Genomic DNA, 24,643 nt, shown 5'->3' on the forward strand with positions numbered 1-24,643 from the left:
AAACAGCATGGGGCCAAGTATAATGGTCAATAAGGACAGACAAGGGTTCACAAATTTGATGATATGCAGCTATTTGTCGTAGAGAAAACTGTGGCCATCCAGAAGTGGTGTTGCTAGGTTGTGCTACCTTCGTGTAGCCTAGACAAGCTTGAGCTGTTGTCTGTGGCACGTATCCCGTGTCTATCTCTCTTTTCCCCTTCACTGAATCTGGTGTCATTGTGCGCGGATAGGTCATCTCTTGCAACTTCTTCTTAACACAGAGACCATCATGACCTCCACTTCAGTCAGGTACGTTATTTCCTGAGCTGTAACCAGAGACAAATATTCACAGTAAAAATAAAGGGTCGGTCTCCGCGTGCGACCTTTAACACCGAAAGAACAGCTTAGCAACTGTACAGAGTGTCTTTCACTCATTCCGAACGAACCACAGATCCTTATCGGCACGGACAAGTCGTTCACGTACGACTATGTATTTGGAAGCGAGACACCACAGCAAGAAGTGTATGACACCGCGGCAGCGCCGTTGCTGAATAAATTTATGGAAGGGTACTTATAAACTGTCAAAAACATCATGCCAGCACCCAAACCGCTTACTCACGGCTGCAATAGATTTAATGCTACAATCCTGGCTTATGGGTAGGTTGATAAGATAAAGGCATGAATCGCAAGAGAAAACTGTGAAAAATATTGAAGGAAGAAAATGTTGCTAGTCAAACGGGTTCTGGCAAGACCTATAGCATGGGCACAGGTTTGCAGAATGGCGTATCTCCAGGCAATGAAGGTGAGTTTATGTTGCTATCCCAGTCAACGATGGTCCTGATCTGCTTGTAATTCTTAGGAATTGTGCCACGATGCATTACAGATCTGTTCAAAACAATGCAAAAGCGCGAAAATGAAAATCCAGAATACAGATACGAAATCTACGTCTCGTTCTTGGAACTTTATAATGAAGAGTTGGTTGATTTGCTGAATCCTCAGACTACACAGAGACGAAAGAGCGTTGCTGGGCTAAATTCAGCCGGATCCACAGAGATCACGATCCGAGAGGACGTCGCTGGCAACATTTACTGGAGCGGAGTGCGGGAAGAGCGATGCTATTCTCCAGAGGACTTGCTGGGGTAACATATTATCACATCGATACCTGTTACCGAGCAGAAATTCACATTGAAACTGAACTACAGATACCTTGCAAAAGGCTCATTGTGCCGTACCACGGGATCAACAGATATGAACACTGTATCTTCGCGATCGCACGCCATTTTTTCCGTCATATTAAAGCAGCAGCAACCTGCAGGTTCAGGCGAAGACGAGGATAGTAAGCCCAAGTCGCTTGTTAGCAAATTCCATTTTGTCGATTTGGCTGGATCAGAAAGAGTATGGATATTGCATGACATATATTAGCCAACAATTTCTCCTAATTTTCTCTACACCAATAGCTAAAAAGAACGAATGCTCAAGGAGACAGGGCAAAGGAAGGCATCGCGATCAATTCGGGATTGCTCGCCTTGGGAAACGTTATTTCTGCACTGGGTGATGAAAGCCGGCGTGCGATACACATTCCGTACAGAGATTCAAAGCTTACACGATTGCTGCAAGATTCATTGGGTGGCAATAGCCAGACCTTGATGCTTGCCTGCGTTTCTCCTGCGGATTCGAATTTTATGGAAACCCTGAACACGCTAAAGTACGCCAACCGTGCAAGAAATATTACGAATCGGGTTGTCATCAACCAAGATTTTGCAGGCAACTCTATAGAAATCAACCAATTGCGTGCCCAAATTGCACGATTGCGTATGGAAGTTGCATCCTTGCGCGCTGATCGACGCGGCGACAATGCAAACGGGACAGCGGCAGCAGTAGTCAGCGACGAGAGCAACAAGGCTCTTCGTGCCGAAGTCAATCGCCTTCGTGACAGGATACAGGACATGTCTGCAAGCCTGATACAGGTCACGAGCGAGCGAGATACTTTGTTGTTGGAGAGAGATTTGAATGAATTCATGAAAGGAGAAGGCGTCATAGAGGATTTGGCTGAGAGCAGCCTTGATCAACATAAACAGCTAGCAACGCATCCACTGATAATGCAGTACCAAAAGACGATACAAGATTTGAATAACGAGCTGCAAGATAGCAAGGACCGAATTGCATTTTTGGAAGCCACAAAGGGTGCAACAATGCAGGCTGTTATGATGGCTAATACATCGTTACAGCGCAGCATGGCTCATCAACAGCCGAGTCGTAGCGGCTCAACTGGGACGGCGCATCAGAAACGTCGAAAATCACATAACAGAAGGAATGGAGGACGTATGTCGCGTAGCAACAGCAGTACTACTGTGCATATGGCTCGTAGAACGACTGGCCACAGTGCAAAACGGCCACATGTCAAGCAGAGTGCTTCGAGTTATGTGACAAGACAGCGCCGTCAGCTCAACGTCAGATTCGAAAATGATGACGAAGACCAAGATGATTACTCTGATGATGATATCCGTGCTGAAGTGAAGAGCAGCATTGCCAAAGCTAGAGAAGAAATCCAGCGCGGAATGCAAGTCCTTGACCTTATCAAGCCATTACAAAGTTCGGTCGATGAAGATGCATGGGAGAAAGAGTTGAAGGTACATGATTCAGAGTTTCATTTGATATTTAATAGCAAAGCCGTTAACGATCATTGACTTTAGGATTTTGCTGAAGCGGAGAATAGACAGCAACAAACAGATCAAGATAGTGAGCAAACTCGAGGATCAAGCCCTGATGAAAATTCTTCTACAGATGTTGATCAAGATCTGCTCGGTGATGGACTTTTAGATGAAATTGAGTATCTGGTAAGCATTTCATTGCTATGCTGTTCGGAAATATAATAAAAAGGAGGGTTTTTAACTCGCGACTGTAGGCTGTACCTTCTTGGGACGACCCTATCAAATCAAACAGTGACAATAACAATGAGGTGGCTACAACAACAGACGATTCCTCATCAAAGATTACACCGCAAATGTTATCTCATGTTTCCATGTTGACGAAAAAGAATGACCCTCAGTTGGCGCGCATGCTGCACCAGATCCAATCGGACATCAAGGTCAAAGAGGAGCTTGTCTCCCACTTGGAAAAATCAGAGACGGAATATGCATTCATGCGACGCAAGTTTGACGATAAGATCACCCAGCTGCAGCAACAACTGCTGGAGCTCCAGCAAGAGCGCGACGGTGCTCTTGCACGCACCAAGTCGCGCGCATCCAAGATGGAGGCAGCGGCGCAGTTGAAAGAAAAGCAGCAACTCATAGATATCCGCCATTCTTACGAAGGCAAAATGAAGGGTTTGCTGGCAGAAATCCAGGATCTAAAGCGGAAATACTCCCAAACTACAATGAACATGCAAGCAACCAGGAACCAGCATGAAGCTCTGCTGCGCTCTCTCAAAGTGAATGTCGAGACTCTCAAGGTCGAGAAGAAACGCTTATTGAAGCGTATTAAAGAGGAAGCAGCCCGTATGCGTGAACAGCAAAGCATCAAAGAACGCAAGATCCAGCAATTGCAGCGACTTAACGCCGAAGCAAACATTGCACGTAAACGGCTTGAGAGACAGCATGAACAACAGAAGCAAACTTTGAAACGTCGAGACGAAGAGGTGCTTGTCAACAGTACTCAACTTAAGCAGCTAACAGACGTCTTGAAGAGGGCTGTTCGCGAAGGAGGAGTGTTAGATGAAAGATTGCTCAGCAAAGTATCGCATATCATTGGCGGTCGATTCGCATTATTCGCACACAGTCGTCGAGGAGGACGCATATCCAATCGCAAGCGCAAAAACCCGATACCTCTCCATATACGAGTCAATCGCAAAAAGGAGCTTCTGGACGGTGCTTTGTATCAATACATTCAAGGCAAACAGGCCGTCGTCGAGATGGAAGAACTCCTTTTGAGAAGAGAGCAGCTGGCTGCTGAGAAATTGGAACTTTTAGAAGAACGTAAACATATGTACATTGCTGAGAAAGAAATTGCTGAAGCAACCGGACATCCGATGGATACCATGGCGCTCGATATGACAGACGAGCGGATCGACATGATTGGAGCAGAAATATCGTACTTATCTGCAAGAATAAGGGCTCTCCAAACTGAAGCATTAGGAGAAGCAGAAGCGGCAGACACCATCGCTGCTCAGCAACAGCAGCAAAGACTCGAGAAACGAGTAACGTTTGCTGACGATATTTTAACAGATGCCACGGGCCCTTCGGATGATTGGACAGATATGGATGCTTTGGAAGAGCAATATGCTGTCCCTCCAAATGCCGCGCCAGAAATAGCCTACGATGCGACAATGCGTTTGTTAAAAACGCTGGAAGCAGATGAAGCACGAGCAATTGCACAAGCCTTAGCAGAAGATATCATGACACTCCGTATGAGCGAGAGTAACAACAAAACCATGATGCAAAATATGGAAAGAACTGTCGAAGATCTACGGCGTACGCTAATCGTCATGAAACGAGCTGCCATTACTACGACGGTAGAGAACGAACGGCGGATTCGTAGACTTGAGGAGAAAAACCAGAAACGCAACAGTAGATACAACCTTGAAGACGTTAGCAGCATCGATGCTGGTGTCGAAGACTACATCAACGGCGGAAACACGATTTTTGATAAAATCTACGAAGACGGCATTCGAGGAGTTATCAATGCTCCGGAATCTGGCCTTGACTATCTCAGTGATTCTCGCCGCTCGTCCATTGTCTCTTTTGGTGGCACCAGTGCGAACGGCAGCAACGACGAAGCTCTTATCCTTCCACCATCACCGCTGACATCCCCTACCTATGTTCTTGGCCAATCCGCAAGACCACCGACTAGTGGCAGCAACCTTCCAAACGCAGGATTGAAACCTCCAGTGCCATTGGTAGACAAGAATGGTCGTGGGAATATATATGGTAACCGCGAAGGTACACCGTCGCCTGAAAGGTTCTTAAAGATGGTCCAGGTACATATATAGATTGGTGTTAGCACAAAAGGAGAACTTTCTAACTTTATTGTATCTTTCTTCTAGCAAAGAAGATTTTCATGGCAGCATCGAAGGGGTTCGATAGCAGAATCCCCAACGCCAATGTCCATGACCCCTATCGACTTTGCAAGATACGAAGCTGAGGTCGAGACTTCTACGTCATCCATCCACAGCAGCCATCTACGCCGATCTTCTATGCAGTCAGATTATTCAACAGGCTCCATGCGCAAGCGGGCGTACTCTTTACAGCAGCAGCACCCTGGAAGACTACCAGATGCTAGTTACGACGGACTGATATCTCCACCACCCTCAGCGACCTTTTCGGTCCAGCAGCAGCATCAACGTTGGCAGATACCTCCGACTCCTCCTCGAAGACCTCGGCTAGGTCCCATGACAGTTACTAGCTCAACTGCCATGGAGCGTGCTTCCAGCGCAGGCAACGTTTTTGATAGACTGGCGCAAACGCCCACACGCGCTTCACAGGCTAGAATGACACATAGATACAGTATCGGAACAGCAGACGATTTAAAACGCATGGAGCGATCCCCCAGTGCCTTGAGCGATACCTATCAGTTTTAAAATTTAATTTGTGCTGTAGATATCATTATACTTTACGTCACTTTATTGTATATTATTGTTTACGACCAAACATGAGCAGGATATTGAGAACTAATGGCGCTAGCTGTCATATCTCTGAGATGGTTTTTTTATTTCCTCTTGCGTATCGCAAAGTATCTTCATTCGCATATTCTATAATAAGTAACTTTTTCGGCCTGTGTGTGGGCTGAAAGACAGATACACTAACTTGATTTCAGTCCTTCGACTGACCGAGAACCCGATGTAATATTGTCTGTTAGCTTTGCTCTGTGCACTCTGCGAATTTAAGACCTAGATGTTGCTTATAAACAAAAGAGTTTCGAGCACTGCCCTCGCGCAGTTGCTCACCCAAAGCCTGCGGGGAGAGACGACTTGGAGATGCCAAAGTTTCCCGTAGCGCTCTCCCAGCGCAACTTTATTATGTCTATGAAATTAGCTATAAATCATGTACAATGGAATTGTGCTGCAAGAAATATTGTTTGTGAACGGAATAGCATAGTCTTAGGTAGAATAGCCATACTTTTCAATATCGCTAAGGTCATCACAGCTATCATGACAACACTTGAAGTCTTCTATAGGCAAGCAATCTTCCTCTTAGCGATATTCCTAAAGGAGAGCCATTGTTCGGTCAGGACGAGGGTAAAATATCCAACGTGATATTGTATGAGATTGCGATGTATCTAACGGAAATGCTTTATCAAAAGTTTATACAGAAGATGTACATAATTACAGCAGAGGTAGCAGGAAATAGAAAGAATGCATGGATATTGATTACGACGTGCCTTGCCAAGCACACATTCGACCATCCTCACCGCCAGTCAGTATACTTTGTGTTTGGTGGTTCCAGTAAAATGCACGAACAATGTCAGAGTGGCCGCCGGGTGCTTCCAGTACTTGACATAGTTGCAATTCTCCAATGTTAACATGGAAAAGCTGAACTTGTCCTCTGAACTCGCAATTATTAGATTCGAACCATGCAGTTTCGAGCGAGATTTAGTACTTACGAGTTATTGCCGGTAATAAGGTAAAATCGCCGGGAAAAAGGATCGTAGCTACATGTAATGGCATACTCGACGGATGCTACGTTTATGTCGCGCACAGCTCCATAGTCGCAAATGACATCGCCCTTATAAAGCAATGTATGAATACAATGTAAAAAAAAATAATTGATCTTCATATGAAATTCGAACCTCCAAGGTGAACAATGAAAAAGTCTCGATGTGAGTCAAGCAATAGACGTATTCGGCCTCGGGTCCAAAGTATCCAGCCTTCGTAACAGATGAACCAGAATTCATAACAGATATCAAAGCTTCTTGTTCATCAAAATCCATTACATCGTAGTTGTTAATGAGACCATCGGTCGATGCAGATATCATTTGCGAAGGTATGGATGGATGGCATTCGATCTTTTCATATTGAATGTCAAATGTAAGCATTGAATCAATTCTTCATCAACCATTGCTTATTTCTTACGTCTGTGATATCGTCGCCATGCGATTCTTCAAAGATAGACAAAATATCCGTCTTTCTGGTATCAAAGAACACGAGTTCTGCTGCTTGAGTAGCTCCGTACGAGTCGGTACCAAGAATACCCATAGTGTCATTGCAGTTAAGATCAAAAGCAGAGACATATCGTGTATCTAAATGAAAGTATGGGCATATCATTAGCCTGCAAAGCAAAAGCAAATTTTGGTGGACTTTACACTTAAACGTTTGCGCTGGAGCACCCGTCCGCAGATCCCAGCGAACCCACTGGCCATCGTCTGACGATGACAGCAAGTACTGATCACCGTACAATTTTATTTTGGTAATAGCACCCTCGTGACCTTTCAAAGTGGTAGCGAGCTCGAGGTTATTAAGATCATAAAGCCGAATAAGTCTATCTGAAGCCGAAGCGATCGCATATTGACTATTGGCTGTCACTTCCAGGACATAATTGTCGCCGAATTGAAAGTCGATCGCTTTCACGGGCTGAAAGGAGGGTAGAAGATCTGGAATTACGTTCACTTGAACGTTGGACATTTGGTTAAGAAAAAAAAAATGCTTTGTGCCGTCGGAGCGATTGACAAACCGTTTCAGGCAACTGCCGGGAATCATCGTTGCTCTCGAGACAACCACCTTTTGCCACGTACGCAAGTTTACACAATGATTCAATGGCGATCACCACAGCAATATCAGCTGTACGCAGCATGTCTATATCCGGTCACCGTCTTTACGGCTTACTTCCTTGGCGATCTTTTCCTTGCACGATCGTATGAAACTTATTTCAGCAACAAAGGCAACATATTCAATGTATATTTCGTCAAGCTTGGATGGCTTTGGACCACATTTTTGAGCCTTGTACATTTCATTCTTATAGAATGGCAATTCATCGATCGGAATCGACGAGGCCGACGGGCATTAGGTCGATATATCGTTGCGACGGTGTATTGGTACATTATGACACAATCCTTTCTCGGCCCTAGCATTGTGGATCGCTTCTTTGTGGCCACGGGCGGAGGGTGCACGATTGCCGCAGATAATGGTATCTCAATATTACAGCAATCAGCATGTCGAAAACTAGGTGGACAATGGACTGGTGGACATGACATCTCTGGACATTGCGTTTTACTTATTCACGCCAGTTTATATCTCATCGAAGAAACAAGATGGTACTGGGATATCAAGATTCGACAATCAATGGTGAATACATGGCGAACAAATGTTGCGATCGGTGCCGTGTTGTCCTTGTTGTTTATCTGGTGGTGGATGGTAGCCATGACAAGCGTATATTTCCATGGGCACCGAGAACTTTTATCAGGCACCTTTTTTGGAATCTTTGGATGGGCAATATCGGTAAGGTGATACAAGACGGTATCTGTTGACTTGAAGTATTCATTACTTATGAGACAGTACCTTGCAATTTTTCCGAATGCTGGACTTGTATGATGTGGAGGGATAACTGTATACTTAATCTTTAAAATTGTCTTAATTACTTACTATTAATTGGTCAAGCAACCATCTTCCCGTCTTTTTCCCATTAAGACAGAAAACTATAAAATAAGAGCAGCGGCACACACTAAATTAAGGACATCTATATTCAAGTCTGACAGTATTTTTACTTGTTCCCTCTCCTTTTCATTTCGTTTGACCACTTCAGAGAAATCATCCGAATTTAGCAATACAGTCAAGATTAAATAATGACAATCATTCCAAATCAAATCAACAGAATGAAGATAGTACAAAAAGACATCCATGTAAGTAGCATAGAGAATCATTCATTACCACCTGTACTCCTGTAGATACAGCATACTGTCACCGAAGAGTTCATGTGCAGGGTAATCTGTATTCCCTGAACATCTTCAGAGAATACAAGAAGTATCCGATTGTCGTGATAATTTGCGTTCAGAAGGTCAGCTCTGGGCAACTGAAGAAGTTCACGCCACTCAAGAAACTGCCATTCGTCCTTACGATGTCCTGCGGACATTGGGCCAGAGAATGCTTGATGGTTACTAGGAACAGCATTGCTGAGCTTGTAGATCCAACGAGCAATGATGATCTGCACCCTTTGGTGGCCCTAGCACACCTTTTTACTACAGGAGAGCGCAACATCCTTTCCTTAGACCATTGGAAAGACCCAACCATCATCAACCTGTTTCAAGAGGCAAAAGAAATAGTCCGTAGGAACATCGAACCTGAGGAGAAGAAGATCGAGGCCCTGAAAACGATTTGCGACGCAGTTTAGCAAAGTTATCCGAGATATGCAGTGCCAGCCTGATCGAGCCATGGCATGCGAAGGCTGGATACGAATACTCCTCTTGCCTAAAGCGGAAATATGACGAGATGGCCGAGGGTGAAGAAGAGAACGGCGAGACAATCAGCCCGATGGCCGAACCACCAGAGTTTGCGCTGCCCACCGATAACAGTCAGAATAAGAAGTTGTAAGACGACGTCCTCATTAACTTTGTCGACAACTATATTTCCAATTTGCAGGGCAAGATGAACTGCTCAAACTGTATTGAAGAAGGGAAACGGCAGAGTATCTTCCAACGCTACATCAATGGTGCTAGTCTGAAAGCCACGTATTACCGTCTCAAGAGGACTCGAAGACATATTACCGCTATCACCGCTATTATCGCTATTGCTACCGACGTTACTGATGCTACCGTTAAATGTCGGAGCTGAAATGTATTCAATTAACGAATGATTGTCTTTTTATATTATCTTCATTCTATTGATTTGATCTGGGATGATTGCCATTATTCAACCTTTGACTGAATTACTGAATTTGAATGATATCTCTGAAATGTTCAAAAGAATAAAAAAGGTTTAAAATGATTGTAAGCAAAGCTTTTTTATATGTCTTGATGCTCTACCATGCAAATTTCTGGCTGCATTGGGCGGCAATGTAGAGAAGGATGATCTCCGCATGAAAGCTGTCGCAAACATTTTGACTGTTCGTTGTCAGAGAAAGTTATGTAACAACCACATCAAATGCAGCAAAAGTCTGCAACCAAGAGCAGAGCCATAGCGTAATCCACGCTTAGGATACACCTATGCGTATTTAAAGGCATTTTCATCCTGTACAGCATGAAAGCTATCTAGTCGGCATTTGCAGGCATTCGAACTCAGTGCATGAAATACTGATTCGTATATGGTGCAGACAGAAGAAATGGGCATTATGCCGTATGTGACGGAAAGGATCTACTATCCAAAATGATTTCCCTCGCATGGATTAGAAGAAAAATATATATTTATTCTGAAAAGCACTAAATGTCGCGAATAATTGAATACCTAGTCAAGTGGAAAGGATACCCTCTACAGGAAATACGTTGGGAACCAATAAAAGCAATCTATAAGAAGACTGCTAAGCGCTCCTGGATAACTTTATTCGATAAAGAAGTCATTGGCGGCGGGTCGATTTTACCGTAATGGTGAATTCAACGTCGAAAGTACCCTGCGTGACAGGGTGGCGGCGAGCAATAGACCGGGCGACACTTCAAAAGACAGTCTTGCATCAAGGCCGGGACGGTGTCCAAGCCGTTGGTGGGAGGGCTTGTCGACTCGGGCCACGGGACATATGCGGATTCGCGACGGTTAAAACCGGGCCTGACTGCAACACAGGGGCCGAAGAAGATTACGCATTGGTGAGGAGTTGAGTTCGCCGAAACGGTGAATCCGTTATCAAGTGTGCCCCTGCGTCACAGGGCGAACCGAGAGCGATGATGCGTCGAATTTCAATCTTGGAGGAGCGGCAACTTTGTCTGCGGGAGCTTTTGGCTTTGGCCAAGGAACATACATGGGCTTCCATACGATTAAAAGCTGGCTGAAGACAAGGCACCAGAAGCAGCAGACACGTTGGCACCTTCGATTGCACTTTTTAGATGTAAGGTTAAAACCTTTCTTCTTGATACTCACGCTCGATTTTCTGTCCTGTCATAGCTAGATTGTTCGATAGAGGCGTATAATGACAGCTACGAAAATAATTTTGTAACGAAAAGGTTGATAAAATTACGACTTTATATATTCAAAAGGTAACGGGTATCACGACAGAATGAGGTTAAACTAGTCTCTCAGGAAGTTTCTATTCGGCTTTCGGCAAAATGCATAAAACGAATAGCATAAGAACGGCATAAACAAGCATAACAGATCTATTTTCTATAGCACAATACTTACAATGCAGTCCCTGGCACTTGATTAGGAGGAGGGGGGGATCTCACAGTCCCAGGTCTAGAACTCATAAATATGTATTTCGATAAAACACAGCATGCACAAGCAGTCAGCATTATAACAACATCTGCAGTTAGCATGAACAGCTGTAGTTGGCATTACTTGCAGTAGATTTCTGGAAGCCTTGGCGCATACGATTCATCTGTAGTATTACACATATACCTGCTCTACGTCTTGATATTAAGCAAATACTGTAGTCAATTAATGTAATCCTACCTGACTCCAGTCTTTCATTCCCTTCTTTTCATTTATGATTAAGCAATTGATTCAATTATGTATGTTCTTATCCGTTATTCCAAAGGTTGCAGCAGTCCATGGCTCGTGGTTGCTTTTTGCCGGTTGATTTCTCCTTGTTGCCCGCCGCGGGCTGTCAACAAGGTGTTAGAGGGCATAAAGTAGGAATACCCGGGTGCCTGAGGTGGAAACAGGCCCACGATGAGCCGCTCTAGCAAGTTGGTGAGGTCACAAGTCAGGGCATCCAAGGCATTCAAGGGTCATTGTAATCGCTAAGTATCATTCAAACTTATCACGCACTTTAATGATTAAGGCATATTTCTATAGGCTAGATTCCCAGACACTCGAGGAATTCAAGGCTGCTCAATGCAGTCAAAGGCGATCCAGGCAGTCCAAGGTGTTTCAAGACCGGGCCAATTATTGAGCTTTTGTGCTCCTAAGCAGAGTCCCGCCTGTGCACAAGGATGACAGCTACAAAGGGGACACAAATCTTATCTGTAGGATCTCGCCTTGATTTTTGGAAGCTGGCGATGCCTCCTTCTCGACGTGGTGTTCTTGGATATATCGTTAGCTTTATTTCGTTGTAGCCCAATGTGAACCGAGCGGTATCCATATATAGGAAGATAAGAATGAATTATGCAAATGAAGTAGTATGCGTTGAGTCAAGAGGAAGTTGTTCTGTTCGTGCGGTCAGTCCGGAGAACTAGGTCAGACGTAGTTTTACATCTGCAAAAAGTAAAGGACGTTTACGTCGCTGGAAACACGGCGACGAGTACATGTTACATCTCTACAATGTTTGCATCTTCGATCTCCATATTCTGATATTATCTTTCTAGAATTGCCCGAACAAGTCCATAGATTCACCCGTCTGCTAACTGCCGAAAAATATCGACTCTGGTTGTGGTTTGTGACACAGGTTCAAATGTGAAAGTCGCACAAACCAAATTCCTTCGTTTCCGTCAAGTGTCTTTATTCCTGCCAAACTCGTAAGTTTCGCGTTTAGCAATTTGGAATTACTCTTCCTCATTTCTGCAGCAAGTATAAATAGACTCCTGTCCTGAGTTGAAACCATGACAACGGCCGAAAAACCCGTTTCTGTCACTGAGACCCAAACTCCTGAAGATGAAGCTCGGGAAGCTCATCACCCACAGCTGGACAATGACACACTGACAGAAGCAAAGGAGACAGAGTCCTCGTCAGTACAGGAACAAAGCGCTAAGGAGAAACCACGACCTAGTCGCCGGAGAGGCATGACGATAACGCAAGAAACAGTGCAGCTGGAGAACGAGACGTCAGAAGCTGAAACTGAGCAAGAAGAAGAGGAAGAAGAGGATAAGGAAAGGGATGTCAATAAGACACAACCCAATATCGACTCTGTAGTCGATGTACACAGTGATAACAACATACCCACTGCAGGCAAAACCGCAAGTGATATGGAGCAGGTTCAAGAACAGATCAAAGATTTATTGGTAAACGATGTCCAGGAAGAAGGCAACGACAATGACACGATCAGCTCGTTGGATGATGCTAGTTCGAGCCCAAGGAGTCATAACTCGACTGTATCCTCGCTCCATTCAAGCGCTTCAAACTACGATCTACTGCTTGCTAGGTTAGGGAACAAGAACAATGATCCAGTCCCTAGCATCCAGGAAGAGGCAGATGAGGCAGACTCCAATAGCAGCAAACCGATTAAGCTTCCTGAACCGACAGAGAAAGATTTCGATTGGGGTAATTCTCCATTGCTTGCATATGGTATGCTTTCCATCTTACAAGTATTTTCACATAGAGTTTTGGTCCAAAGTCGTATCTGAATACTCGAGTTTCAACCGTGTCCAAAAGGATATGCTTTCGGATCATATCCGGCACGGCGGTGTTCCACCATCTATACGAGGCGCAGTGTGGCAGCAGTTGGCGAAATCTAAGGATGCAGCACTCGAGCAACAGTATCTGGAACTGTTGACACGAGAATCTATATATGAAAAAGCTATCAATCGCGATTTAGGAAGGACATTTACAAATGACGAATACTTTCAAAATGGACACGGCCGAGAAGCTCTTTTTAACATTGTCAAGGCATATTCTCTGTATGATGAGCAGGTTGGATATTCACACGGTATAGCTTTCATTGCCGGACCTTTGCTTCGTAATGTACGTGAAATGCATAAAAGTAACGTCCATACAGATTTTGCTAATGTAGCTACACATAGATGCCTGAAGAGGAAGCATTTTCAGTTCTTGTACGATTAATGCAAAACTATGGATTGCGTTATCACTTCACCACTCAGCCCGACCATCTATCACGACGACTTTACCAGTTGACTTGCCTGATCGAGGATCACTTGCCCCTTGTACATAAACACATTAGCGCCCAGGGTATCCATGCCAGCAAATTCGCGACACGCTGGTTCGTTACGCTATTCGCTTACAACTTCCCTTTGGACGCAGTCTACCGCATTTACGATGCTGTTCTGGCAGAAGGTCTCGATTTTACCTTTCGGATAATACTGGTGCTACTCGAAAGATTCCAAGCACAAATCCTCAGCTTGGAGTCCGAACATCTTGTGCATTTTCTCAAAAGCGATATGCTGTCAAAATACGCAGTAAGTAATGAAAATATACCAAAGAGGCGAAGATAGAAGTATTTATGAAATGCAGGGCGCCGACGGACCAGGATTGATCTATGACGCTTACCACGTCGGTATTACGCCAAGAAGGCTCGAACGCTTAGCAAAGCAATACCAATCGGATGCTGCGAGAGCAAGTTCTGAGGCAGAAACCATAGAAACGCTGCGACGTCAAAACAAGGCCCTTTCGGAGGCAGTGCGACAATTGGAGAAGGATTTAAGCGACGCGAACCGAGAGCACCACGCAGCAGCAAATGAACTTATCGAAAGTAAAATGGAATATGCACGGCTGCATGATGAAAATGATGCCTTGCGACAGCAATCTTATGACCTAAAACGGGCACTGGAGACTCTGCCAGGAGAAGTGGAGAACCGCGTGAAGGAAGAGATGCGCCGGTTAGGCGAGAAAAACAAAGATCTCGTGCAGCGAAATACCAAGCTGGAAGAGCAGCTATCGTACCTGGAGAATGTCGTGATTGAGATGAATGCCAAATTTGCAGAAAGCGAGAATGAACGGGAGAATTTGGAGCAGCGCCTAGCTGAACTCAAGAAGCTTGTTGGATAAAAGCACACTAGAGCTCTTTACTGACAAAGGCATTGTATATATATTTATATCATCTGTCGATGTTTGATATACCCTTAACAAGAAAAAAGAAAAAGAAAGGAAGAGCACATAAAATGTGCGCCATTTTATGACCAGAGGAAGGAACTTAGCTTTTCTGAGGTTCGAGTCTTAGAGTTGTTGCGCTTCCCGCTTGAAAAATGTTCAAGAAGCCGCTATCCAATCTCAAAACGTTTAGTCCTCTGCGATCTTCCGATCGCAAGCGATTCCAGAATGAAGCCTACGATGCATATCCACATATCAAAGAGAGATGTAGTCAGGAAGGAGCATCTCCATTAATGCCGGACACGTTGCGATCAGCAAAGTTCATCTCCCACGCCGACCAGCAAGGTGTTGTCTATGTGGCTGACAATAAACCGCTTTGGATAAAGCTTGAAGGATTGAAGCCAGTGCCTACAGGTATAATACCTTTTATGATCCCAAGCGGCCCACTCAATATCAAGTTACATTGACGTTTGCTACTCTTAGTATACACATTGTGGCAACATCCGGATATGTTACCGATACTGTATACGTGGAGTCCTGTTGTAAGGAAGCTCGTCGAAGGAGCAGGTGATATATCTTTCGATAGAACGAGTAATTACTTTTAGCATTAACCAGCTGTTTCCAACCAGATTTGATGATTCCTGGTCTTGTCCCACGTCCCGATGGAACTCTTCCAGATGTCAAGACCAATGAACTGGTTGCCATAACTGTGAAGGGATACCCGTGAGTCGTTTTCAATTGGAAGGTTATTTGAACGCGTTAGACTCAAAGGAAAAAGATATCCGCTAGCTGTGGGTACTATGGCCCTTCCAACAAGTGAAATCCGTCCGCGATCTGGCATGAAAGGCAAAGCGGTGCATATCATTCATGTATACCAAGATTACCTGTGGAAATTACGTGACCAGTCGGATCCACCAGAATTGGAACACCTGTCTGATGGAGAATACGAGGACGAGGAGGAAGAAGAAGATGATGATGATGATGATGAGAAAAACGCAGAGGAAACGGCTGATAGCGAGAATAAGGAAGAAGTTCCAGCAAAAGATCAGCAACAAAAGTCTACAGAGCCCGCAGGTACAGGAGAACAAAAAAAGCTATCTGTAAAAGGTTCGTGGAGGACAAGAGACATGTTAAAATGCACAATAGTACTAACCTTTGTAATACGTCACTGAATAGAAATCGATGAAATTCTGAAAAGATCCCTGTTACATGCTCTTCAATTCAAGCTAACTCCAGAAAACGCATCATCGCATCTGCCTATATCCGCCTCTGTGCTATATTCCAGCTATGTCTTGCCAAGTCGGCCGCGCGACGTAGGAAATTCTGTGGATATCAAAGGATCGAGTTGGAAAAGAGTGCAAAAGTTTCTAAAGGCGATGGAAAAGGCTCAGGTGTTGAAAACCAAGGAGCAGCGTGGAGAGACAATGGTCATGTCCATTAATTATTCGCATCCCGAGTAAGATAGATATTGGATATCCTATGGCATCCATTTTTAATTCGTTTTAAACATTTGGTAGCTTCCAGGGTCTTCAACCGTACAAGACAGTGGAAGCGTGTGCTCCGTCTACACAGCCTAGTAACGCGCAAAAGAATTCGGACAGCAGTGGATCAAACAAGACTGGCGAGATTGAAATTTTCGAAGTATTCAAACCAATGGGAAACTCGGTGTGCGCATTTTTTGAAGCTGCCGGCAAAAACAAAGACGAACTTTTCAAGGCACCGGACGTCAAGCAGACTGTGCAGGAGTATGTCAGCGCGAAGAACATCGCTAACCCAAAGAACCAAAGGTATCACTAGGAAGTTTGCTTGTAAAAATCTAGTAATCGCCATTAATAATGCCACGCTCTATTTAGGATGATCAATCTTGATGATCTATTAGCAGATGCTACATTGAAGAAGTCTGAAAAGGATAAGATTTCACAGTTATCAAGAGAAGAACTGGTACAAAGGTGAGTTCAGCAGCTCTATGTAAATTCCAAAGCGCTAACGCGCGACTTTATAGATTGCAAAGTCAAATGCAACCGTTCCATGTCTTGATTTTGCCTGGTAAAGAACCCGTGCTTCGTAAAGGCGCACCGAAACCTGTTTCTATCACCCAGGAGATTCGACAAGGACGTAAAACTGTCACAAAAGTCGTTGGCGTTGAACAATACGACATTGACGTTGCTGAACTCTGCAAGGAGCTTACAAAACTATGTGCCAGCAGTGCTACACGTAAGTGTATATTTTCACCTTTCATATATAGAGACATCGTGTCTGAATCCTGGGTTGATAGACGATGTGCTCCATGGTTCAAGTCCCAAGAATCCAGTACATGAAATCATGGTACAAGGTCCTCAGTCTAAGGTTATCGCATCTCATTTGCAAGGCTTGGGTGTACCCAAGAAAATGATCCAGATAGATGATAAGACAAATAAGAAAGGAAAGGGTAAAAAATAAATGCTAGATGCGTGCAATCCTTTTCTGCTTTTACTTGAGAAGCTCCTCTCGCTGTAAAACCTCCTTTTCTAATTTGATCAAAATAGTTGTACGTTGCGGGAATCCATCTATGGGCACGGTATGTGCAGTGACTCGCGCGGGCTAGAAATTAGAGAACCATTAAATTGCGCCTTCATACTTTGCTTTTGCTCTACGTACGAATTGACATCCGTCAAGTACTGCTTCCACGATTCCAGCAACAAACGCGTTGCAGTTGAGCTGTGATAACTCCTTTGGCACAGAGATATATCTGCTCAAAAGAGGATCATTGTCTGAAATCATATCTAGCAATCACATTTAAGTATGCGTATTTCTGCGATTCTCTGCATAGACAATCTTCCTTACATTCATCTTCATTTTCGGTGCTCTTTTCCAAAGAATCTGCTTGTTTCCCGAATAGTGCTTTCCATACAACGCTGTGTATAAAGTACAGAACGCCCAAAACCTTTGTTTCTCGCTTTGCATTTCTTTCTCTCCATGTAAGTAGTTCGAGCATCCGTATGCCGACGCGATAACCGAATTCATTCAATCTATATCATTTCATCTGCTCAGTAAAAAAGCAAGATAGCAACGGTTACATGCCCCTACTCACTTGCGTTCCAAATCTTGAATGCCGCTCACTCTCTTCTGTGCATACTGGAGCATTTCAGAGAACAAGAATGTCTGTGCACTTAGGCTGACCTGAAAGATGGAGAGAGCATGTTAGCGCAAGGCAAGCCTGCGCGAAAGAGTATCTTACTTCGTGGCCCTTTGTTTTGTTTAGATTACGCTCCAAGATGCTTTTTGCGCGAGCATTGCGCTGTTCGCTGTGAATGGACGAGGTAATGGACGTTCGAGGAAGACTAACAGACATGTCAGGATGATAAAAAAGGAAAGGCCAGTTCTCATTGGACTGATGCTCGACCTGAATGCATAGCTACAAACGGCACTCAATGTAAAACCATATATACGTTATTTCTTCGTATAAAGATGACAGAGACACGGATTCCGTCTTTGATATATCAAGTTATGTACCCATAGCTATTATATCATTCGATATCAGGAACCTCTGGAGATGATTAAACAGATGTACATGCTGTCGTCAACTCTTTTCCCTAGCATCGCATATGCACTTTCGACAAACCAGAAGAGGTGATGGGACTGAAACAACTGCATATTTCCAAGCACCTTCTGATGTTATACATTGTACTTTATGTTCCATATAGTGATCGATTGGTAGTGAGATACTTCTTACAATTCCTTGCTTTCTAGGCCATATTTATTTATATATTATTGCTGTACAAACTTCTCTGGGTGAATGTGGGCTCGCAGAGCCAATGCGTTGTAGTCCTTGAGTGTTACTTTGCCACCAGCCTTCTCTATTGCTTCGATGGCGGTCTGCGATGCCTTGGAAACCTCTACAGTAAGAGGCAAGCTGAAGGTGTCGGATCCCTTTAAGAACGCATTAGATCTCGTTCTCTCTTCCGTCAGCTCGTGGTGAGGACACTTACAACGCCCAAAAGCTTTACGCCATCCTGAATCTTATGTATGCATCGTGTGTCCAGGAGATCCTTCATGGTGATAGGTTTGGACGCATCCAATCGTCCTGTCCGTACCCAATGTTCCAGGCGATCCAAGTTGAGTTCCTGATATTCCTTTCGATGTCTACATCCTCAACTGTCAACAATGCACTCTTTTTCATCACGTGATACTCAACTAGCGACATACATGTTGGTGAAACCACGTTTGGGAAGTCGTCGAATTAAAGGTGTCTGACCGCCTTCGAAGCCAGCCTTTGGTTTGCCGTTGCCTGAACGAGAGTTTTGACCTTTGTGACCACGGCCTGCCGTCTTGCCAAGACCAGAGCCTGGACCACGACCAACACGTTTTCGCTATTGTTATCGTTCCATGTGTCAAGCAACTACCATTCGTCGATCGGTCTAGGAAACAACATACCTGTGTGACGGCACCAGGATTGTCGGCAATGGAAGCAAGGTGAATTCGTGAAGAAGGTGCCTCTACAACCTTTGACGCAAACGTCCGAGTGGTCGTCTTGACTGGATTTTGTTGACGTGTTATACTAGAAATGAATGGCCGGAACATTTAAGCAAAGAGACAAATTTTTTCTGACAGAGCAGCAAAGAAGACGATATTGGCTCAAAGCAATTATCACACTCCGATTGACGAGGGGTCCATTTCCTATTAGATGTGGTCATTGATCTCTATATATTCTGCTTTTAAAGCTCATATATTCGAAATTGTTGCATTTCATCTGTTTCTTCTTCGCAATGGTTACCGCTTTTAAACTGGAAGTATATCTATTATAAATTATAGACCTGAAAGATGTACATTAAGCGTAGTATACTTTTATTCCTATTTTGCTCTAGTCAAAGTCAAGTATTCTTGGAACAATCGGTTGGCATGATCGCCTCGCTCTAATTTGTTGTAAGCACGGATTATCTCTCGATACATGGACCGCAGTGGCTGCAGATTATATACATCCTTCATCAGCTGTAACAATTGCTCTGCCTTTTCAGGATTTGATTGGATCTCTTCGCGATGGAGCAGATATTTGAATGTCAAAGCATCCGGCTCGACGCCGGCGCGGTTCATCTCAGAGACGAGCGCCTGCGCCGACTCTGTATCTCCAGCCTTGTTGTACCAGTACATCAATTGGTTGTAGACCTTCAAATCAGGTTGGACACCATACTCTGGCATCATTTCTCTGTGAATATTGTATATTTTTGCCATGTCGCCTGCTCGTCCATAAGCATCGATGAGGGAGGAGAATGTATACGGGGAAGGACCGAGCTTGTTGTCATTGGACAGTGTCAAGCGTTGAGCGGCAGAGGATGCGTTGGAAGATAATGACGGCGATTGTTCGAGTTTGAATGGGGCAACGAGTCGTGAGAGTCTTGATGGTTTAGCTGGCTCGGGAGATTGTGTTTGACGCTTGTTGGTAAACTGGGTATTGAAGACACGTTCGACAGCATGCACATCGCCCATGAGTCCATAGGCATCCATAAGCTTGTGGAAGGTGAAAGAATTCGGGCGTACAGAGTTCTTCTTCATTTGACCGTAGAATTCAAGTGCATATTGAGGTCTTCCACAGGTGATGGCAGCGTTCATTAATGTGTTGTAGGTAAAGGTGTCAGGAACGATGCCTTCGATGGAATCGAGATTCACTTTAGATTGCATTTCGTCCCATACTTTGATGCAGGCTTCCCACTGTCCAGTGCGGCCATAAAAATCCAAAAGATGGTTGTAATCCCGAATGTCGAGCTGGTATCCAACTGCTCGCATATTCTGCAGCACGTATTCTATACGTCTCGTTGTAACATCGACTTCTTGCTGTCCAAATTCTCGGCCTCCAAGCTTAAAGCTTCGAAGAACTTGAGAGTGGTTCTCTTCTGACAGGAAACCTTCGAGCTTTCCGGCGTTTACTAGCTTGACGTATGCTTGCCAGGTAGCATTTTGACTGTGGCCCTTGAGAGCTTCTCGCAAATCACGGACATGATGTGTTGCACCTCTTCGGATTGGACGCCATCGCTGGTCTCGGGCGATGCCTCGGACGTTCTGCACGGAAATAGATCTCTGCTGGACTTGCTGTACGTTACGTGAGCAATGCGTCAAGGCAGTACTCCTAATGGCTAGCCACCGGGCAAACATTACTGTGTCGAAAATATGGGAAACAACTGAACCCTGTCTGAAACGGAAAAAAATCTGCGCCGCCCAGCAGAAGCAGCTCATCCAGACCACAAAGTCCGACGGTCTTTGCGATCTTATTGACGTTTGCTTGCTCCCGGCGACCGCTTATCCCGACAGGTCCCACCACTGCATAAAATGTCTGAATTCCCGGAAGGTTACTTTTACATTCGTTCGCGATCTTGCGGCAAAGTGATTGACGGTACTTTGTGAATCAAGTTCCCGAGTTACGCGAGTCTAACCGTTGTAGACGACTCTAGTGGACGGTGCTTCTCGCAAGGTACCTATTGCAGCGAACTGCCATAGGGCTCGGCAAGAATGGTGTCTAACAGAGCTTTTACCGTGTAGAACGATACCAAAATCCTTATATGGACGCCAAAGCACAATGAAGATCGGGACAACCAATTGTGGTATTATCAGGTACACAGTACAGATCCATCGTTGACTAAAAAGACGAGGTATGGACAAGCTGATGATAACTATTCAAACAGGATGGATTTATCGTAAACAAGCATTCCAACAAGGTCCTAGATGTACGCGGCGGACCTCTTCACGACAATGCACCCATCATCCAGTATGATCGCAAATTGATAGCAGACGCGACAAATCAACGCTTTGGATACAGTCGAGAAGGATATATCTATGTTCTTGCTGATCCACATATGGTACTTGATATTCGAGGAACCTCTACAAATGACGGCTCAAAAGTCATTTTATACCACCGGAAAAATATGTTTGAAGACAACATGAACCAGCTTTGGGACATTATACCAGCCGGACAGGTCCGTGGCGAAAGGGAAGTTTTGTTTGAGGCAGAAGATCTGTAATGGACGCATAAATTTGAGATATCCTTTAACCTATATGGGCAAAACGGAACTAAAATAATAAAGAAGACACTGATGAATAATGAACGTACAATTTATATGAACGGCTTGCATGCGTTGCTTAATGTATAGGCTCTCCTTGCTCGTCGATCTCAATCAGGTCGTTGTCAGCTTTGAACTTTTGCCAAGCGGCGATACTGCTTTTTCGTGTCCGTAAGCTCAAGAATGTGGTTATGATGCCCATAGTGACAAAGATAGCAATCATGACGGAGGTTCCAATGTAAACAATGCGGTCAATAGGGTAGCCAGTTAATATCAATGCAAGACGCAGAGCAAATTCGCCGAAAAGGATGAGACCCCAAGCAGTGGTAAGCGAGTAAGAAAGTATCCGGTATCCTCGAACGTTCTTCCAGATCCAGGTGGAGAGTGGTACCTCGAATCGATTGCCTTCTCTGTCTTGCCAACGTCTTGGTGGCGCACCCGCTAGGAACTCGCGTCCGACGAGATGAGTCAATGGATAGATACGTAACCAGGAGAATCGAATGGGTATTAACGTGAACAGAAATGCTGCACCGATGATGGCAGTGGTGAACGAGTCCCGAAGCAGAGCAACGCGTGCATCACCTGTGAAACAATAGCCAGATGTTGAGCACGTTATCAAATGTGGCGCGGTTACAGAGTCTTTGCTTACCATTAACGATGGAAAGGACACCTGAAACAACAAACGAGACTACAAAGATACAGCTGAGGATATCAATGCGTCGGTATCGGATGAGGATGTAAACAACACGGAGCAGTGGAGGGATGCCGGAAACGATCAGCGCTATGATCTCTGTCGTGAAGATGCGGAAGATGTAATAGATAGCCAGAGGTATAGCTAGATCGACGACGAGTAGTAACACCAAAGGCAAGATTTGATATCGAAGAATAAACATCTTGCTGCTCATTCTGTGTTTGGCCTCGTTGCCTGTTCCGCTTTGCACCAGTTTGTCTTCTGCACTGCTTCCTTCTTCGATATCTTTGGCTGCATCGAAGTGGATATTTTGCATCTTGTTAAGAGGGTCTTGAGAATTGCTGCTTAGATGGCCAGACAGGTGCTTGAAATCTAATTGTGATAAGAGTCGTAGTAGTAATTGATGATCTGAAACACATTGATAAAGCTTAGGTTTTATATCAAATCTGACGCGAATAGGCGCCGGTATGTTTCTCCCTTTTATGGATATAATAAGCCGACTGATTACCGCCTGCCGCCACATCGTGTTCAATGTTCTTGGCGAGAGAGCTGTTGAGGTGGTACAAATGAAGTGCGAGGTCCAAACGCCAGTCCCATGTTAGGAATAAAAATAACTTCATGTTCCATGGGAAATTCCTCATGATCCGTGCCGTCAGAACTTTTTGCAAAAGTAAACAACCCTTGGCCCCGGATTTAAGCGCCTTTCGCGCTTTTTCCTCCTCCAAGTCGCACTTGCTGCGCGGGCTTTGTTGCTGAGCACTTTGCATCACACATCCGCAGTCCCCTCACTAGTGCGCATCTACACAACATCTGCGAACCACATTCAATGGAATAGCATACAAATCAAATACAGAACGCGTTAGACCGAATTTCGTGAACAATCCGCCTGCATAGGAAAAATTCTGCTTTGCATCTGTGTGCTTATATTTGCCAAATCGATGTGTCCACACAGCTCAATCGATATTTGGCAAGGCGAACACGATCTAGTCATGAAGCGATTTCTTTGTCTCGTTCGAGCAAAATCATAGCAGCTGCTCTACGAAATCCATTCTTATCATCATTGTTGAGGACCTTTCCAAAGGCTGATATTATCTGGGTCCTCCCTTCCTCAGACGACGGCCATTTACCAGCAAAGTACGTTGGATGAAATTGATAGATACCGTGTTTTTTATTTGTCTATGAGATATCTTAAATCCCATAATATGGCCAGCCATTCCGGCTGATGCATATTGAGAGATTCATTCTGAGGTATCGCGGCATACGAGAAACACACGTCAAAGGGCTGCACAGTAAAGGGTTTTGCAGGAAGCTACGGCGAGCCTGGTGCAGGCAATACAGTACATGAATCACATAATCCAAGTACTTGAGGCTTTGCCGATTGTATAAGTGCTTGTACGAGCGTAAGCCTTTGGCGAAAGGAGCTCCTTAGTGGGCCCACTCATAAACTCGTTGGTTTTTGCTGATCTTCATCGTGAAGGGCAATAACTCAAGATGTCTTGCGCACGGTCATACGAACAGACTCGGACATATACTATACACAGACATGCATGTGTGAGAGTTACAGGAAGGATGGATCTGGTGGACCTATGCTAGGAGCATAGAATAGCCTAAATGTAGATTGTAGATTAGAGATTATGTATGTTTTGCTGCCAAAGTTAGCAGCAAACCAGATCTTGACCATTATAGCATCTTCTCCACTCAAATTCATAAATAAATTACATTTAGGTTGCATCCTGTCAATATAAATCTGATCATAATCATTTTATTGGAAGAAGCGAAATATGCACCAGATGCTACATAGTTGATAATTCATTTGCACTGACAAAATTTTTCTCTTCAGTGACCGTATCCATCTACATTAATTAATTACTATTACTCTCTAGTAGAATTGTCATTACAGTCTTTATCAGAGATTAGATGCATGAACGATATTAAATGCTGCTACATACATAGCGATACTTGGTTTAAATTTGAGACGTCGAATATCAATAAACATGAAGCATATGAATCGTTGGAAACAGCAGTGACAGCGGCCACCGAGGTATGAATTCAGTTTGCACGGTATCTAAATGTGCTATAAAAAATATACGTTATAGGTAGCTCTCAATACTTAACAGCAATAGGTGGTAATAGCAAATGCGGCAATCCGTTACAACGTTCACATGGTGCTTGTGACGA

General features: G+C 44.3%; 11 protein-coding genes across 11 annotated transcripts; 6 read left to right on the forward strand and 5 right to left on the reverse strand.

Moving 5' to 3' along the window:
* Positions 1-268: 268 nt before the first annotated feature.
* On the forward strand, positions 269-5,554 carry VTP01DRAFT_10958 (uncharacterized protein; the record flags this gene model as incomplete). Its single annotated transcript, XM_069379377.1, has 10 exons — positions 269-288; positions 343-546; positions 610-636; positions 711-781; positions 839-1,118; positions 1,182-1,374; positions 1,437-2,609; positions 2,673-2,816; positions 2,885-4,954; positions 5,021-5,554. The coding sequence occupies 10 exons, from the start codon at positions 269-271 to the stop codon at positions 5,552-5,554; spliced, it is 4,716 nt and encodes a 1,571-aa protein (XP_069239358.1).
* Positions 5,555-6,343: 789 nt separating this feature from the next.
* Positions 6,344-7,594, reverse strand: VTP01DRAFT_10959 (uncharacterized protein; the record flags this gene model as incomplete). Its single annotated transcript, XM_069379378.1, has 5 exons — positions 6,344-6,518; positions 6,577-6,698; positions 6,763-6,978; positions 7,046-7,212; positions 7,276-7,594. The coding sequence occupies 5 exons, from the start codon at positions 7,592-7,594 to the stop codon at positions 6,344-6,346; spliced, it is 999 nt and encodes a 332-aa protein (XP_069239359.1).
* A 123-nt stretch (positions 7,595-7,717) lies between these two features.
* Positions 7,718-9,496, forward strand: VTP01DRAFT_10960 (uncharacterized protein; the record flags this gene model as incomplete). The annotated part of the gene is made up of 4 exons (XM_069379380.1): positions 7,718-8,407; positions 8,918-9,059; positions 9,133-9,231; positions 9,297-9,496. The coding sequence occupies 4 exons, from the start codon at positions 7,718-7,720 to the stop codon at positions 9,494-9,496; spliced, it is 1,131 nt and encodes a 376-aa protein (XP_069239360.1).
* A 986-nt stretch (positions 9,497-10,482) lies between these two features.
* VTP01DRAFT_10961 (uncharacterized protein) lies at positions 10,483-10,881 on the forward strand (the record flags this gene model as incomplete). Its single annotated transcript, XM_069379381.1, has 2 exons — positions 10,483-10,698; positions 10,759-10,881. The coding sequence occupies 2 exons, from the start codon at positions 10,483-10,485 to the stop codon at positions 10,879-10,881; spliced, it is 339 nt and encodes a 112-aa protein (XP_069239361.1).
* Positions 10,882-12,585: 1,704 nt separating this feature from the next.
* On the forward strand, positions 12,586-14,704 carry VTP01DRAFT_10962 (uncharacterized protein; the record flags this gene model as incomplete). The annotated part of the gene is made up of 4 exons (XM_069379382.1): positions 12,586-13,243; positions 13,302-13,663; positions 13,723-14,115; positions 14,171-14,704. The coding sequence occupies 4 exons, from the start codon at positions 12,586-12,588 to the stop codon at positions 14,702-14,704; spliced, it is 1,947 nt and encodes a 648-aa protein (XP_069239362.1).
* Positions 14,705-14,901: 197 nt separating this feature from the next.
* Positions 14,902-17,185, forward strand: VTP01DRAFT_10963 (uncharacterized protein; the record flags this gene model as incomplete). The annotated part of the gene is made up of 9 exons (XM_069379383.1): positions 14,902-15,160; positions 15,230-15,313; positions 15,376-15,469; positions 15,525-15,853; positions 15,923-16,202; positions 16,264-16,533; positions 16,600-16,695; positions 16,749-16,960; positions 17,022-17,185. 9 exons carry the CDS (start codon positions 14,902-14,904, stop codon positions 17,183-17,185), a joined length of 1,788 nt encoding a protein of 595 aa, XP_069239363.1.
* A 30-nt stretch (positions 17,186-17,215) lies between these two features.
* On the reverse strand, positions 17,216-18,077 carry VTP01DRAFT_10964 (uncharacterized protein; the record flags this gene model as incomplete). The annotated part of the gene is made up of 5 exons (XM_069379384.1): positions 17,216-17,326; positions 17,384-17,508; positions 17,570-17,754; positions 17,817-17,905; positions 17,964-18,077. The coding sequence occupies 5 exons, from the start codon at positions 18,075-18,077 to the stop codon at positions 17,216-17,218; spliced, it is 624 nt and encodes a 207-aa protein (XP_069239364.1).
* Positions 18,078-18,493: 416 nt separating this feature from the next.
* On the reverse strand, positions 18,494-19,306 carry VTP01DRAFT_10965 (mitochondrial 54S ribosomal protein uL15m; the record flags this gene model as incomplete). The annotated part of the gene is made up of 4 exons (XM_069379385.1): positions 18,494-18,655; positions 18,715-18,868; positions 18,932-19,095; positions 19,160-19,306. The coding sequence occupies 4 exons, from the start codon at positions 19,304-19,306 to the stop codon at positions 18,494-18,496; spliced, it is 627 nt and encodes a 208-aa protein (XP_069239365.1).
* Positions 19,307-19,576: 270 nt separating this feature from the next.
* Positions 19,577-20,872, reverse strand: VTP01DRAFT_10966 (uncharacterized protein; the record flags this gene model as incomplete). Its single annotated transcript, XM_069379386.1, has 1 exon — positions 19,577-20,872. One exon carries the CDS (start codon positions 20,870-20,872, stop codon positions 19,577-19,579), a length of 1,296 nt encoding a protein of 431 aa, XP_069239366.1.
* A 174-nt stretch (positions 20,873-21,046) lies between these two features.
* VTP01DRAFT_10967 (uncharacterized protein) lies at positions 21,047-21,735 on the forward strand (the record flags this gene model as incomplete). The annotated part of the gene is made up of 4 exons (XM_069379387.1): positions 21,047-21,110; positions 21,169-21,188; positions 21,257-21,328; positions 21,400-21,735. 4 exons carry the CDS (start codon positions 21,047-21,049, stop codon positions 21,733-21,735), a joined length of 492 nt encoding a protein of 163 aa, XP_069239367.1.
* Positions 21,736-21,853: 118 nt separating this feature from the next.
* Positions 21,854-22,781, reverse strand: VTP01DRAFT_10968 (uncharacterized protein; the record flags this gene model as incomplete). The annotated part of the gene is made up of 2 exons (XM_069379388.1): positions 21,854-22,356; positions 22,424-22,781. The coding sequence occupies 2 exons, from the start codon at positions 22,779-22,781 to the stop codon at positions 21,854-21,856; spliced, it is 861 nt and encodes a 286-aa protein (XP_069239368.1).
* Positions 22,782-24,643: the final 1,862 nt, after the last annotated feature.

Source organism: Rhizomucor pusillus, assembly GCF_041956525.1.
Source record: "Rhizomucor pusillus strain CBS 183.67 unplaced genomic scaffold VTP01scaffold_9, whole genome shotgun sequence".
Lineage (NCBI taxonomy): Eukaryota > Fungi > Mucoromycota > Mucoromycetes > Mucorales > Lichtheimiaceae > Rhizomucor > Rhizomucor pusillus.